This window comes from Chrysemys picta, chromosome 7, assembly GCF_011386835.1.
Source record: "Chrysemys picta bellii isolate R12L10 chromosome 7, ASM1138683v2, whole genome shotgun sequence".
NCBI classification, from domain to species: Eukaryota; Metazoa; Chordata; order Testudines; family Emydidae; genus Chrysemys; species Chrysemys picta.
This window is the reverse complement of record NC_088797.1, coordinates 58,586,340-58,601,417: the sequence shown is the minus strand read 5'-3', so window position 1 is coordinate 58,601,417 and position 15,078 is coordinate 58,586,340. Positions and strand designations below refer to the sequence as shown.

Here is a 15,078-nt window from a genome sequence, read left to right as displayed (position 1 = left end):
CTCTAGGTATTTTCAACAGAGAGAGAGAGACGAGACAAGTGGTGCTTCAGACAGGCAGTAACTGCCAGGGCCAAAAATCCAGCCAAAAAGCTAAGTGATACAAACGAAGATCCATTTGTGTCACCAGTTCTGAGAATTACTTATCTTTCCGATCTCGCTGTTTTTGGTCCCCGGTAATTAGTCTGGCAGACGGGGAAGCGACAACAAAAATTTAAGCAGCAAAATCAATTTTGAAAGAAAAACAATTATGAGGGTAAAAAGCTCTCCAAATATTTAATAAAAAGAAAGGGATGAAAGCTCTGCTAATTGCTAGGAAAAGGCTCAGACTCATACTTGAACTTTAGCTCTTAGCGACATTGCTCTACCACCTCTCAGATGCACAGACCCATGTTACCAAGTACAGGCCTCCAAAACTTCTGTTTAACAACCCACCCAGCAAAGCCGTCATTCACATAAAGCCCAGTGGTGCCCAAATGCTCGTAATGCTCTATTTGCCCCTTTCCCCAGCCTGGCCAGCCCCCTCTGAGCTGCTGATCCTGGAGTTACCCTGCAGTTACTGCAGCCTCTGGGTTGCAGTAAATGCCACAGTCCACTGGGTGGTGTTGGCAAGGAAATCTGTCTTGTTTGCAAACTAGGGAGAGGCCGCAAAATAAAAACCTACTTTTGTGAAAAAATTCTGTATTTTTTTTCATTCCCAAGTGACCAAAATGGACCCTTTTTTCCTATTACTTGTATAAATAACCAGTGGACTTTTCTTCAATTTTTTTTCCCTCCCAAAAGCAGCTATGGACATTTTTCAAACACTTTCAATAACATTTTCAATACAAGTTTTGGAAGATTGTTCATGCAAAACGACATGGAGAATTGTGTGCGAAAAAATGCCTCTCTTTTTAAACATAGGACATTTTTCAACAAAAAGACACTTTTGGTTCAAAAATGTGATCCAACTTCATCGCACGCCCATGAGCCCATGCAGCCACAGCAGGGGCAATGCAAACCAGTGCTCTCTGACATACATGGATAGCTTCTTCTCCACAGCTGTAAAGGGGCTAAGGCCCATAAAAAAGTTGAATCAATAGTGTATCACCAGTGTATCATATGCCCACAGGAGGGGCCAGGACATCAAAGCAAGTCCCTACTCTCATAAGAAATGTTAGGCAGCACAGAAGTGGACTCAGGAATTCATCCAAGAAGCTTCAAGAAACTCACCTGATCTACCTGAAGGACAAAGGGCTGAGTCCATCCTTTGGTTTCAGGAAGGGTAGAAATTTCGGTGCCAGATGCTTAGACCGCTCTGTAATCTCTGAGCGGAGACCTGGCTGGCCAATTAGCCTGCAAGGAAGCGCCAACACCCCAGTGATAAACACTGATTGAACCTCTGCTAGATGGATCATAGCTACAATTGGTGGTTGATAGGGTAGGGGTAAGCAGAAGAGCTGATCTGAGCCCCATGCTCAGATGTGGTCTCCTCACTGCAGTATACCATGTCCTGGAAACGGATTTGTGGACCAGGCTGGTTGATCTGGGCCTTGCATACTGAAGGGGGTCTCCGAATTCTGCAACCCCTGCTAGCCTTTGGAAACATGGAATGGGTTGAGAGCCTTCATTTATGGTCAAACAGGTCTCTGCTCTGGGCCCATTTGTTACGTTCCCACTTTTGATGCCTGGTGTTGGGATCACTGTGCGGCGTGACGTAGGCCTCCTAGCTAAGGGTCATACCTTCATAAACCACAAAGAAGCCTTTGCCCAGGATATTGCTGCTGCTCCGGAACTCGATCCACAGCCTGCTGTCTGTGGAGATAAGAGGCTCGGGGACTTTGTCACCACAAAATCTACCTAGAAGGCAGGAAACAGACAATCAAGATCTCTCCACTGACTGGTGAAAGTGGTTTGTGATCGCAATGGGAGTAGACGGGGAGACATACAAGGCGCCTGCAGTTCAGGAGAGAGTCAATGGTAAAAGTAAACAGAGCCATTTAAAGGGCTTTTCACTCCAACTCCGACTTAGATTTTAAGAAGGGGCCATTTTATTTGTATTTGCCCGGAACAGGGTTCAAATATCATCCAGGAACAAAATCCAGCATGGCTCATTCCCACATGCCGCCACCATTCGCCTGGCTCTCATTTTACCCATACAAAGGCTGGGCCATCTTAAAAAGCATGTAGGTGAAGGCAGTAGGGATTTTAGTCTCCACTTATTGTGAGAGACAAAGTGCTAGGAGTGACAGCCAATACCCAGAAGTCCTGACACTTTACCTTCCATCGTTCTTATTGATTTGTATGACCAGGACTGCATGACCTAGTCATGTGCTGGAACCCATTGGACTAGGCACTGCACAGACACAGAATAAAGATGGTCCTTGTTAATGTTAATTGTATTACAGCTGCGCCCAACCCAGGACAAGGAGCCACGGTACTAAGCACTGTTCCTGCGCATGGCAAGGAGCAGTCCTGCCCCCAGGCGCTTCCAGTCTCACTAGACCAGACAGACAAAGGGTGGGAGGCTGGGTTAATATGGATAGCAGTGCGGTAAAGAGAGCTCCTAGACAGTTTTGAAAATCTCCGCCTCATTGGCCCAGAAGGAAAGACAGATCCATTCCTCCTGTGGATGTAGCATGAAGGAAAACCTCTCCATCACGCCAGCTCTCATGATCATTTCCACCTCTTGCACATGACACAGAATCATCTTAGTTGAGCATCTCTTCCTGCTCAACCCTGCATAGTCCTATGGCCCTTGTTTACACTAAGAGCCTTTCCCCAGCACAAGCTCCTTCACTGGGTGCTTCACACAGCTTGATGCTCATTGGTAAATGTCAGTTCCTGAACTGTACCATCGCAAACTGCAATCCAGCAGAGCAATCGGATTAATAATAATAATGATAATTCCTGATGGTTCTACAGCCTGTTTTGGCCAGACGGCTCCTCAGAGCATGGTACAAACAATAAATAAGTGTTGGGATTAACTAACACAATATGGTTCTTTTCTTCGCTGGACACCAGCGACACTATCTGCTGTATGCAATAGGGTTGGGGTTTGTTCCCCCTTTAAAGGAGTTACTAAATCCCAGCTTATCCAATTGAATCTGCCGGGGAATTTGGCAGAGGCTGAATGTAATTACCTAAATTGGAATTCAGCCAGCACAACAGGGTTATGATTGCTGGACTCATGAGAAGAAAAAAAAAGGTACATCCAGGGGATATGTAATAATGTCCAATGATTGAGATTGGTTTTGTGCCTCACTGGAAAGTCAGCATCTTAGTACCAACCAACATGCTGCATGATTGGTTCTCTATCTACTCAGGCCATGTCAAGACTAGGGAAAAGTTGCATGTTTTAACATGAATTAGCTAACACATGTTAACCAACACGCATTAAAATCCTAGTGTAGAGAAAGCAGTTGTAGTTTTAACATGTTAGCTCGTTGATGTTAACACTAGGCTGCCCTAGGGTTTAAAGGTGTGTTACAAACCTAGTGAAGGCAAGCGCTGTGGCGGAATAACATCTGCTGAACCACAACTCCGTCTTTTCCTTGTGCACCTCCCATCCCAATGCTAACTCTGACCCGACTCTGCTTAACTTATGAAATCTGAGAAAAATCACACCCCAAAGGTGCACAGCTGCAAACACAAGGCTAGTCCAGGTGGGTCAGGAGTCATTGTGGTATGACAAAGACCGGGAGACAGCTTGCTGAAGTTTCCAAAGGTACGGGAAGGAGATGCTGCTAAGTGTCGAGGCTGCAAAGTTATTTAGTTCTAGGGTCACTGAGCAACTGCCTCTTGGATTTCGAATTGGAGTTCAACAAGGATGTCAAGGAGAGGAAATGCAGATGAGGAAGCCAGAATAAGTGAGCTCCGTGGAGTACGATAAAGGGCCCATTCATAAAAAGTTATGCACCATTTAAGGCTGGATTTTCACACACTTCCCTGGGAAAATATGCAGTGCACATTTTTTTCCAGGCAAAATACATGCTTTAACAATTCACGCTAATCCTCTTGCCCACCCCCCTGCCGGACCGCCACCAGCCTGCCTCTTCCTAACTAATTTCATGGCCCGAGCCCCTCTCAGGGGCCATGGCAGTTCACACAAGCCACTTGTTCTGAATGGAACAGTTTGCAAATCCCACTGTATTAAGGAGATTTTTTTGAAGCGCTTCAAATATTTGGCAAAAAAACTGAAGTGACGTAAGGCAAGGCTGCTGGAAGGACGATTCCTGAGGCGTGTGCTCACCCACAGCAAATAGTGACCACGGTACACGGGCACTGACACCACCAACCCCACAGCTCTCCTCCTCGAGACAGCCCCAAAAAAACTGCAGGGAGACCACAGCCTTGCTCCCTCCGCCAGTGCCAGGTACCCACGCTACAGCAGAGCACTCTCCTACCTATACAGCCTTTACCAAAGCAGTCCCGTGGCCCAATCCTGCCCTGCCCAGATGCTTAGCAGGCAGGAAACACATGGGAACCCAACCCGGCATTGATGACGCATGGTCAGATGCCTAGAAGCAGGAGGGAGGTGCCTTTCATACCTACTGAGGGTTATGAACCTGTCTCTACAGACACACCCGCCATCCTCCCTCTTTTAACCTCGTGCTTCTGAGTGGAAGGAAGCCAGCGAGGCTATGCCCAATGGCTGTCCTTGCGTAGCCTCACTTGCACACCCTACTACACAACTTTGCCCTCTGCAGACACAAGCCTTCATACTTTCCCCTGCTCACTCAAAGTACCTTGCCAACATGAAGCCTCACAGCCCAGTACACCGGGCACTGAGTCTGGAAATGGCAAAGAGGCCTAACTAGGAGTTCACTGAAAGCACCAGCCAACAGCCCAATTCCTCATTGGGTCAGGCAGCACCATGCTGTTAACCTCAGGGACATGTCACAGGCTTAGAGCTGGAAAGAATTTGGCATTAATTGTCTCCCCTTGTGTGCTACAGCGGGGATCTGCACCATTTGATGGATGGGGATGCTGAGGGTAAGAAACTTGTCCAAGATGAAAGGGAGTTAGTGGCAGAACTCTGAATAGAACCCTGGAGTCCTGACACCCTGGTGGGAGCAGCAGACTGCTCTCTCCTCTAAAACACCCAAAGGCTCTTCCAGACACCTGTGCTACCTCAAGAGGGACTTGAGGGAATGGCACAGGCTGCAGGAAATAAATGAACCACAAGGAACTTGAAACACTAGCGTTTTCTCACAGTGACTCAGTCCAGACGTACACGCAGCGCACTGTCACATCAGCGCTAATTTATGTTGTTCCAGAGGGAACCTGGAGACGATTACATGGGATCTGCCAGGGATATGTACAAGCAGAGTCTGCAAAGAGTCCTTCCAACCCATGACACATACCAGTCCAAAAGCAGATAACGTTCTCCCAGGTCCCAGCTCTGTTGCCAAAGCAACAGTTGCAGGGATCTGGGTTCTCCCTGCTAGGTCCAGTCTTGCTGTGTGACCCATGTTTAAATGGTTTCAAAAAGGAGCTATGAGTTTAGGTAAAACACCTTAAAGGGGCCTGATTGTCAGAAAGCGGGTAACTCAGTGCTTGCTGAAAATCGGGTCCTCCCTTAACTGTGCCTTGTTGAGCACCCAATAACTAAGACTTTCCAAATCACTAGTCAACCTTGGAAACATGAAGCTAGAAGGCCTGCGGGGTGGGCTGGGAACATAGTTACAACCCAGTTTGCTCCTATCTATGCTGCAAGACTGATCCATGTTCTAAATGCATTGTGAAGGCCCACAAGCCATGAGTGACGTGCTGACCAGAAGTAATATAGCTGCCTGGTTTTTCCTTCTGAAGGCCTTTGGGATGTTTCTCTCAACAGCTTTGGACATGGCCTGCTTGCCTTCTCCTCCCACTCTGGAGAACGCCTAATTGGTGCTGAAGTCCACTTTCAATAATTTAATTGGTTTCTAAGTATTATGAGAGGAGGGAGGGGTTGGATGGCCCAGATGCTTGAGGGAGGGGAAATGCACTCTAAAATCATGTCCTGCAAGGTAGCAAGTTCAAATCCAACTCAAGCTTTTAGCAACCAAAAGCTGCTATCACTTGATGGCTGTTCAGTGGCCTGTATGAAATGACTTGGGTGTGCCCAGCCCTAGTTCCATGTGACAAAACTATCCCCACAACAGCCAGCACTCTGAGGACAACACCAAGGACCGAATGGAGAATGAAGGCTGACCTAGGGCTGAGCCACATTGGCTGGTCAGCGTGGCGCACTCTTCACCAGAGAATGCAATCTAGTGGTGGGAGCAGGGGACTGGGATTCAGGCTTCTATTTCCAGCTCTGCCCACTGACTCACTGTGGGACCTTGAGCAAATCACTTCCCGTTCTCTACCTCAGCTCTCCAGTCGCACAATGAAGGAATATCACTTCCCTACCTCACAAGGCAGTTGGGAGGCTGAACAGCTCCAGGCCTTCAAAAGGATTTAGGCACCTAACCACCACTGATTTCAATGGGAGTTAGGCTCCTAAATACCTTTAAGGATCCAGCCTTAATTATTGTCCATGAAGCACTTTGGGATCCTTGGAAGAAAGGCATTAGCACAGGCACCTTTGCTCCCAGCAGCTGCAAGGGCCTATTTGCATACTTTCCACACTGCGCCTCTTTAAAAAAATGAAATAGCCACTCACCTAACAAGGAAGCCTTCCTCCAGTAGCCATCACGCACCTCCACATAATCATACCAGCACAGGCGACTTTTAAACAAGTCCATCGACGTGAAATTTAAAATGATCTGTGAACAGATGGTGCACTGTTATCTTTGCCCAAGGAGCTATTTCACACTACAGATTCAGTTCCATCAGTGCCGTTATTCTGCCGATGAGGTTTAGATAGGACAGGATGGACCAACTTTATTTTTTTGTAGCATCTTTCATTAAAAAAAAAAAATCTTTCACCTGATGGGTTTTTCAGAGCTATAGAGTACAAGACAGCAGCCAGCACAAGTAACTGGGGGAATTATGGAAAAGATGAAGCAAACTGACTGCACGGGGAATAAAAAAGGCTACTCTTACGTAATTAGGACCAATTTAGGTTTTGTAGCAAAACAAAAAATGGGACCATAGGTTCACCTAATATGAATAAGGGGGAAAATACAAAATTAACATTTTCTCCAGGAAATTTTTTCAGTTTTCTGTCAGGAAAATTAAAATGAATTTTTTTTTTCTGGTTGAGTTAACCCAAATCAAAACATTCGGGATTGTCAAACCAATTTATATGTTCCATTTCCAGTCAATTCAACTTAATCTGAGTCTGCTCCAATTGCTGTGGTGCATCATGGGAGTTGTAGTTTGGGTAACTCATGCCTCTATCCCTTTTGGGCAGGTCTCTTTGGCCAGACTACGTCCTTCACAATAGACCACTGTCTCCCCTCTGGGTGAGCCACTGTGATGCATCATGGGAGATGTAATCCAGCCAGGAAGCCCAGCCCATAGGGGAGAACAGAAGCAGGGAGTACCCAGACTACAATGCTCACGAGTTATCATGAGGGCTGAGGCAAACACAGGTAACACAAAGCTACAACAAAGTGTTTCAATTTGGTTCAACAAACCAAAAATGAAACGTTTCCATTCAGGAATGTCTCAACATTTTCTTTTTGCTTGCAAATGTTTCTATTTTTCCATACTGAAATATTTCAGAGCATCTCACGCTACAAAAAATTTCAACATTTCAACTTTTTGTCCAAAATCGGCACAAGAAAAATGTTGAAATATTGGATTTCCCCATGAAATGGAAATTTTGATTTTTGATCAGCTCTGAAAGTAAGATTGTTTTCATTTGATCATATATGTTCTTGAGTGCTTGACAAGGCATGAATTAAGCTTCACACAACAGTGCTGTCTGGTAGCTATTATCCATTTTATTGAGGGGAAACTAAGTCATGCATGCTGCAGCTACACAAGAAACAAAAACATTTTCCAGCAATGGTGCAGTTCTCTTCATGGTCCAAACTAAGGGCCGTGCAAAAGAGAAACACACAGCACAAGTGATGGAAGGTAACAAGACCATTTTTTTAAAACTCTCGGCTCAGTTACACCAGTGCAATCATGCTGACCTAGTGGGGCTGGCTCTGATAGAAGAGTATAATTTGTCCCATGATTTTTATCATGACAGTGTCCCTTTAAAGTATTCAGTTGTAAGGCCACTAGCTGAGGGAGTATGTATATTAGAGCTAGAGGGCTTATTCCTGAAAAGGGACCCTCCCATTTGCATCAGAGTCCCACCGAACCCAATGGACCTATTCATGGTAGTAAATGTTTGCAAGATTTGGCCCAGAGATTAATTTACATCTAATATCTTCCAAAGGAATACGGCCACGCTAAAACCAGGTTTCTATTCTATATTCTGACCTAATAAACGAGATTATTAAAACTGGAAAGATTTTTAAAATGCGGTTTACTTTTCATGATTTACCCTTTATCACTTTCTGCAGTTCTCTGAACTTGAACAATGAAAACAGACTAGTCAGTTTCAGTTCAGTTTACAGACAGCATCTGGGCTCACACACTAGTTCAAGGGCACCTTAAAGACTAACAGAAGTATTGGGAGCTTTCGTGGGTAAGAACCGCACTTCTTCAGATGCAAGTAATGGAAATTTCCTGAGGCAGGTATAAATCAGTATGGAGATAACGAGGTTAGTTTAATCAGGGAGGGTGAGGTGCTCTGCTAGCAGTTGAGGTGTGAACACCAAGGGAGGAGAAACTGCTTCTGTAGTTGGATAGCCATTCACAGTCTTTGTTTAATCCTGATCTGATGGTGTCAAATTTGCAAATGAACTGGAGCTCAGCAGTTTCTCTTTGGAGTCTGGTCCTGAAGTTTTTTTGCTGTAAGATGGCTACCTTTACATCTGCTATTGTGTGGCCAGGGAGATTGAAGTGTTCTCCTACATATATTGCCATTCCTGATATCTGACTTGTGTCCATTTATCCTCTTGCGTAGTGACTGTCCAGTTTGGCCAATGTACATAGCAGAGGGGCATTGCTGGCACATGATGGCATATATAACATTGGTGGACGTGCAGGTGAATGAGACGGTGATGTTGTAGCTGATCTGGTTAGGTCCTGTGATGGTGTTGCTGGTGTAGATATGTGGGCAGAGTTGGCATCGAGGTTTGTTGCATGGGTTGGTTCCTGAGTTAGAGTTGTTATGGTGCGGTGCGTGGTTGCTGGTGAGAATATGCTTAAGGTTGGCAGGTTGTCTGTGGGCGAGGACTGGCCTGCCTCCCAAGGTCTGTGAAAGTGAGGGATCATTGTCCAGGATGGATTGTAGATCACTGATGATGCGTTGGAGAGGTTTAAGCTGAGGACTGTAGGTGATGGCCAGTGCAGTTCTGTTGGTTTCTTTTTTGGGCCTGTCTTGTAGCAGGAGGCTTCTGGGTACACGTCTGGCTCTGTTGATTTGTTTCTCTATTTCCTTGTGTGGGTATCGTAGTTTTGAGAATTCTTGGGGAAGATCTTGTAGGTGTTGGTCTCTGTCTGAGGGTTTGGAGCAGATGCGGTTGTACCTCAGCGCTTGGCTGTAGACGATGGATCATGTGGTGTGTCCGGGGTGGAAGCTGGAGGCATGAAGGTAGGCGTAGCAGTTGGTGGGTTTTTGGTATAGGGTGGTGTTAACGTGGCCATCGCTTATTTGTACTGTGGTGTCTAGGAAGTGGACCTCCCATGTAGAGTGCTCCCAAAACTTCTGTTAGTCTTAAAGATGCCACAGGACCCTCTGTTGCTTTTTACAGATTCAGACTAACATGGCTACCCCTCTGATACTTGACACTAGTTCAACACAGCAATGTCTTGGCTGCACCGGGGGAAGGTCTATTTTATGTATTTTAAAATGCTGGATTATTTTTTCCTTTAAATGGGACTTCGATTTTATAAACATTTATTTTTCACAGAACTTAAATTTTGGGTCACATCTAACCTAACCCTTGTAACTGAAAAAAGAACAGGAGTACTTGTGGCACCTTAAAGACTAACGAATTTGAGCATAAGCTTTCATGGGCTACAGCCTACTTCATCGGATGCATAGAATGGAACACACAGAAAGAAGATATTTATACATACAGAAAACATGAAAAGGTGGGAGTAGCCATACCAACTGTAAGAGGCCAATCAATTGAGATGAGCTATCATCAGCAGGAGAGAGAAAAAAAATCTTTGAAGTGATAATCGAGATGACCCATAGAATATGTAAAGGTTTTTTTCTCTCTCCTGCTGATGATAGTTCATCTCAATTGATTGGTCTCTTACAGTTGGTATGGCTACTCCCACCTTTTCATGTTCTCTGTATGTATAAATATCTTCTTTCTGTATGTTCCATTCTATGCATCCGATGAAGTAGGCTGTAGCCCACGAAAGCTTATGCTCAAATAAATTCGTTAGTCTCTAAAGTGCCACAAGTACTCCTGTTCTTTTTGCAGATACAGACTAACACGACTGCTACTCTGAAACCTTGTAACTCAGGCAGAGAGACACATAAAGAGCATATAAAAGCTTGAATCATTTTAAAACCATCAAATATCGTTTAAGAGCCTGCACTGTTCTTAGAAATTTTTCTAATATCAGAAGGTTTCTGTTTGGGCCTGATCTTGCAAGGTACTTGCACATCTCAGGACTGGACCCAGAGGCAATGGAACCCAGTGATGCCAGAGCTCAGGATCAGATCCCTCAAAGGTAGAAAGGCAGCTCACTCTGGGAGTTAGGCACCTAAATCCCTTTGAGGGTCTGGGCTTCAGGCCCTGAATAAGGTAGCTCGGCAGAAAGGCAGCTGTAAGCAAATGTTTGCTGAAGTGAGATCTATGGTTTCTTTCTGCACTGTTTTGTTTTCAGGGTGCATCTGAAATGCTTCTCTACAGGGTTTACTGATTAGTTGCTGTGCAGAGGAGCTCCCATGCAGGGCTGCACACCTGTTGCAGCCTGACATGATGCAAAGGGGTTGAGTGCAGTGGTGTTAATAGATTAAGGAAAGATTTCATTTCCACTGGAAGATCCATAAAAACAAAGGAAACTGAAAAGCAAACAGAGGAAGCAACTGATTGAGGCTCAGCAGATCTTGCAATCTGAAGACATCTGAAGACGGGTGGGCGGCGTTCCAGCTGACAGCAGCATTTCCCTGTGCATGTGATGTCCTGGATTCTCGGCCCCCCTTCAGGAACCAATGGCAATTTTGCTCACAACGTTACGGAGCTAGTCACAGTGGTAGGAAGGAAGCTTAGAGAGGTGCGCATCTGAGGTCTCAGCACAGCCAGAGTTAGCAGGCTGTTGGATGGCTAACAGGCAGCTACGGACTACAAGGGAAGGCCAGCAGTCACCTAGAAGAGACACTATACCCTGGATTCTGGCTTTCCACACACATTTAGTATTAGTCCTACTTCTTCCCCCACCCCAAGTGGAAGGACCCATTATTATGTTGCACTGATGATTTCTCAAGGCTGCAGAGGTCCCCTATTGTTCTAGGGACAAAAGCCATTACCTAGCAAATTCCCCAAACAGCAAAAGGCTGCAAGATTGAAAATGCTGGTTTAGAAATCTCACTGATCCCTAAAAACAGATCTGGGGGATTTTCAACACAGCAGACACATTCGAGAAGGAAATGACTTCTTAGATTGTTTAGTGAAGTCCATTCCCCCAGGGACCAATGCAGGGTTGTTCCCCACATTGCCTAGTGCTTTGTCCAGTCTGTAGCATTAAATGAGTTCCTTTCACCACTCCCGTTAGGTGACTGTCCAACAGCTTACTACACCTCGCTGCCAGGAAGTTTCTCCAAATACTCAGGCCCTGTCTACACTAGCACTTATGTTGGCAAAACTTTTGTCGCTCACGGGTGTGTGTGGGGGGAAAAATCCTGAGCAACATAAGTTTTGCCAGCATACGTGCTCATGTGCACCACGCTATGTCGGCGGGAGATGCTCTCCCAGTGACAAAGCTACTGCCGCTTGTTGAGCTGGTTTTATTATGTCAACGGGAGAGCTCTCTGCCGTTGGCGTAACGTGGCTACAGCTGTGCCGCTGTAAGCTTGTAAGTGTTGATATGACTCTCTTTCACTTTTCCCCTCCCTGGTAGCAGTAATTATATCCCGTGGATCATCTTTAATAAACCCTCTCCATCCTTGGTGTAAACCTTGTCTATAATTACAGAGGGCTATCATGTTTCCCCGTAGCCATCACATACCTGGGTTTAGCTCTTATTTTCTCTTTTTAAAACAACCCTTCCTTTTGCTGCTCTTCTCAACTCCATCCAATTGGCAAATGCCTTCCTGGAAACATGGTGCCCAGAACCATGGGCAATACTGCCGCTACGCTCACACCAGAGTTGGATAGAGGAGGACAGTCCCCCCCTGCTCTGATCGTGCCACCCATTTTAATAGTTTGCTGGCAGCAGCTCAGAGTTGTTGCCTGACAACACCCTTTGAGCTCCCCGAAGGCTCTGCACTGAATTCTGCTTTCTTGGGAGAGTAGCTAAAGAGCCTCTGGAGCTTTCATTGTCAGTTGCTCAGCTGGGCGGAGCACAGAGCGCCTTCCTGGGGGCACGCAGTTGCTGCATGTGCCTCAATGGAGAGGAGTGAAGGGGGACAAACTTTCCATGAGAACGAAGAGGCTGGAAAAAACCCCACACAGATTGCCCACTATCTCCTCATACTAGAACAATAGTGAAGAGAAGCACAGCACAACCCACATTGTCCAAATGCTCCCCAGAATCTATTGGGGGGCCCCACAGATATGCAGCAAATAACACTGGTCCCCATATGCAGGGCTCTATTCTGAAAGGAGAGAAGATCAGTGCAGAATATTGTATGTAGAGACCTGAACTCCCACAGCAAATACCTATCCATGGAAGCTGGTACTCCGTGATCATTGGCTCCACCTCCACTTACCTGTGCAAGACTCCACCAGACGAGCCTCCACTTAGATCAAGATGGTGCACAGCCTCTGCATTCAGGATGAAAACAGGTGTGGCCTAGGGCATCCGAGCAAGTTGCAAATGCAACCCTCAGGCAAAACCACATGCCTGTAAATTGCAGAAACAATTTGCAGTTTAACCTACCTTCTCCCCAGGAGTCACAGATATTCTCCACACACAATGGGAATAGGAAGGATAGCCATTTGGAAAACCAGGAGCAGAGAAATTCCCCGTCGTGTCCTGCAAGGTCTCCCCACAAGCTATGTAATTGAAAGACAGCAGCAAAGAGTTACAATCGGAAAGATGTTGGTCAGAGTTTATCAAGCTGTTTTTGATCTTCTATTGTGGGTACTGGTAGCAAGCTAGACAGCCTTGCACCTCTAGATCACTGACTCAAATCCAGCCTCATTCGGTAGTGATCAGTGGTCATTGCCATCTGTCTGTCTGGTGGCCTCGGTGAAGTTCATCCGCATCCGTGGGATAAGAAAGATTTATCCAGATGGGGATGCTGAGAAAATAGATCATTACAAAGGGTAACCTCTCTCCCCTCCCTCTGCACCACACACTTTAATATATTTTTTAATTATCTGAATTGTGGTAGATCTTTTCTTCCTTTTCCACCAAATGCAAAATTATTAAAACCAAAGCCAGTCACTAGAAAAGCTATTTTCCCTTCATTACAATCTGCTCAATAAAGTTCTCCCTAGTTACCATTGTTAATACTCTTTTTCGGGTTAAAACACTGTGACAAAAGCTAGCTGAGCCCCAAAGCACCCTCAGTTCACGGAGTCAACTGTGCATTGTAGCAAGACGTGGCGTAAGATTTTAATGTCGAAGCTTTGCCCCGCTCTCCACCGCAAGCTGTTTGTTGCATGTTGCAACGGGAGAGAAAGTTTTTAAACACCGTTCTTTAGGCAACAGGCTTCCATCATCTGTGAAATCAGCTATGACTAGTTCCTATTCACTGAGCCAGGAAGGAAGGGGCTGGAATGTGGAATGACATATACACGTGCAGAGCAGATGACGACTGACTGGGGCAGAAGACCCCACATTTCAAAGCATCTATTTCACCCGCAGGGTTCAAAAGCTGCATGTGAATACACACAACGTGGAGCAGATATCAGACTGCTGCTCGACTGCTCTGGATTGCTTTGGATTTCAAAAATCTTGTGCCCACTCCCGTTCTAAAGTAGGGTCTGACCCTTGCTTGGTTTCCCCAGCAACTGTGAGGCAGCCCCCAAGAATCCTTCAATAAGCAGGAGCGCTTTGAAAGATTTGACAAGATGGAACATCTGCCTCCGTTTCTCATGCAAATGCCATGAACGCTACTCGGCCTGGCACCCCTGACACCGCCTGACGCTGCGAGTTGCTCACTAATTTTTCAGCCTTGATCACAATTAGAGGGGTGGGTTGGAACCTGGAGGTGAAGAGAGACCAGCCCCATTCAGGACTTAATATATGAAAAAATGTCATCACCCAGGCCAGAAATCCTAATTACCCTACAGTACTTTGACCCACAACTTAATGGGACAAACAGAAAAGATGACTTGCAGGCAGCAGCCGTGGGGATGGGACGTACAGATGTCTTTCTCCTATTGAATGGCTCATAAGGAAGTTTAAAGGTGAGGACACCAAGATGGAAAAGTCACAGATTCCAAGTAGAGATACAAGGTGGGCGAGGTCATCTCTTTTATTAGACTGGCTTCTGCTGGTGAAAGAGACAAGCTTAAAGACAAGAGAAGCTGGTCTAATAAAAGATATGACCTCACTCAACTTGTCTCTCTAATATCCTGGGACCAACATGGCTACAACAAGACCGCAAACAATGCAGGTAGTACGTTTGTACATGCTAGATGCAGGGGCCTCAGAGGGGAAGCCAAACTTCTTGTAAAACTGCTAGAGAGCAGCATGCAGCTTTTGAACTCTGTGGGTGAAATAGGCGCTTTGAAAAGTGGAGTGTCATGCCCCAGTCAGTCATCATTTAAGGGGGAAAGACGTGCCCCTCCTAGGGATGTATTAGAAAATCAGATTCTAAAATCTCCAGCCTGCTCTCCATTCCTAGCGGAAATAGCTATCAGCGCTGAGAAAACAGGAGCCCTGATGCAACCACAAAGGGCCATACACCGCCCTTTTTAGCTTCCAAGTGCTCTATAATGGAAATCAACTTCTCCCCCCAGGCCCTGCCCGTGTGTC

At 45.9% G+C, this 15,078-nt stretch overlaps 1 protein-coding gene across 3 annotated transcripts in view; it reads right to left on the bottom strand.

Annotated features, from left to right (window-relative positions):
- Positions 1-15,078, bottom strand: part of TLL2 (tolloid like 2) — a 176,970-nt gene that overhangs the window by 32,793 nt on the left and 129,099 nt on the right. For 2 of the 3 annotated variants that reach the window (XM_065551583.1, XM_065551584.1), the window contains 3 exons: positions 13,030-13,145; positions 6,626-6,728; positions 1,720-1,836 (listed from right to left, as the gene is read on the bottom strand). In XM_065551583.1, the coding sequence (XP_065407655.1) occupies positions 1,720-1,836; positions 6,626-6,728; positions 13,030-13,145 (336 nt within the window). The remainder of the gene's footprint in view (positions 1-1,719; positions 1,837-6,625; positions 6,729-13,029; positions 13,146-15,078) is intronic. The other variant, XM_065551585.1, reaches the window with a different exon arrangement.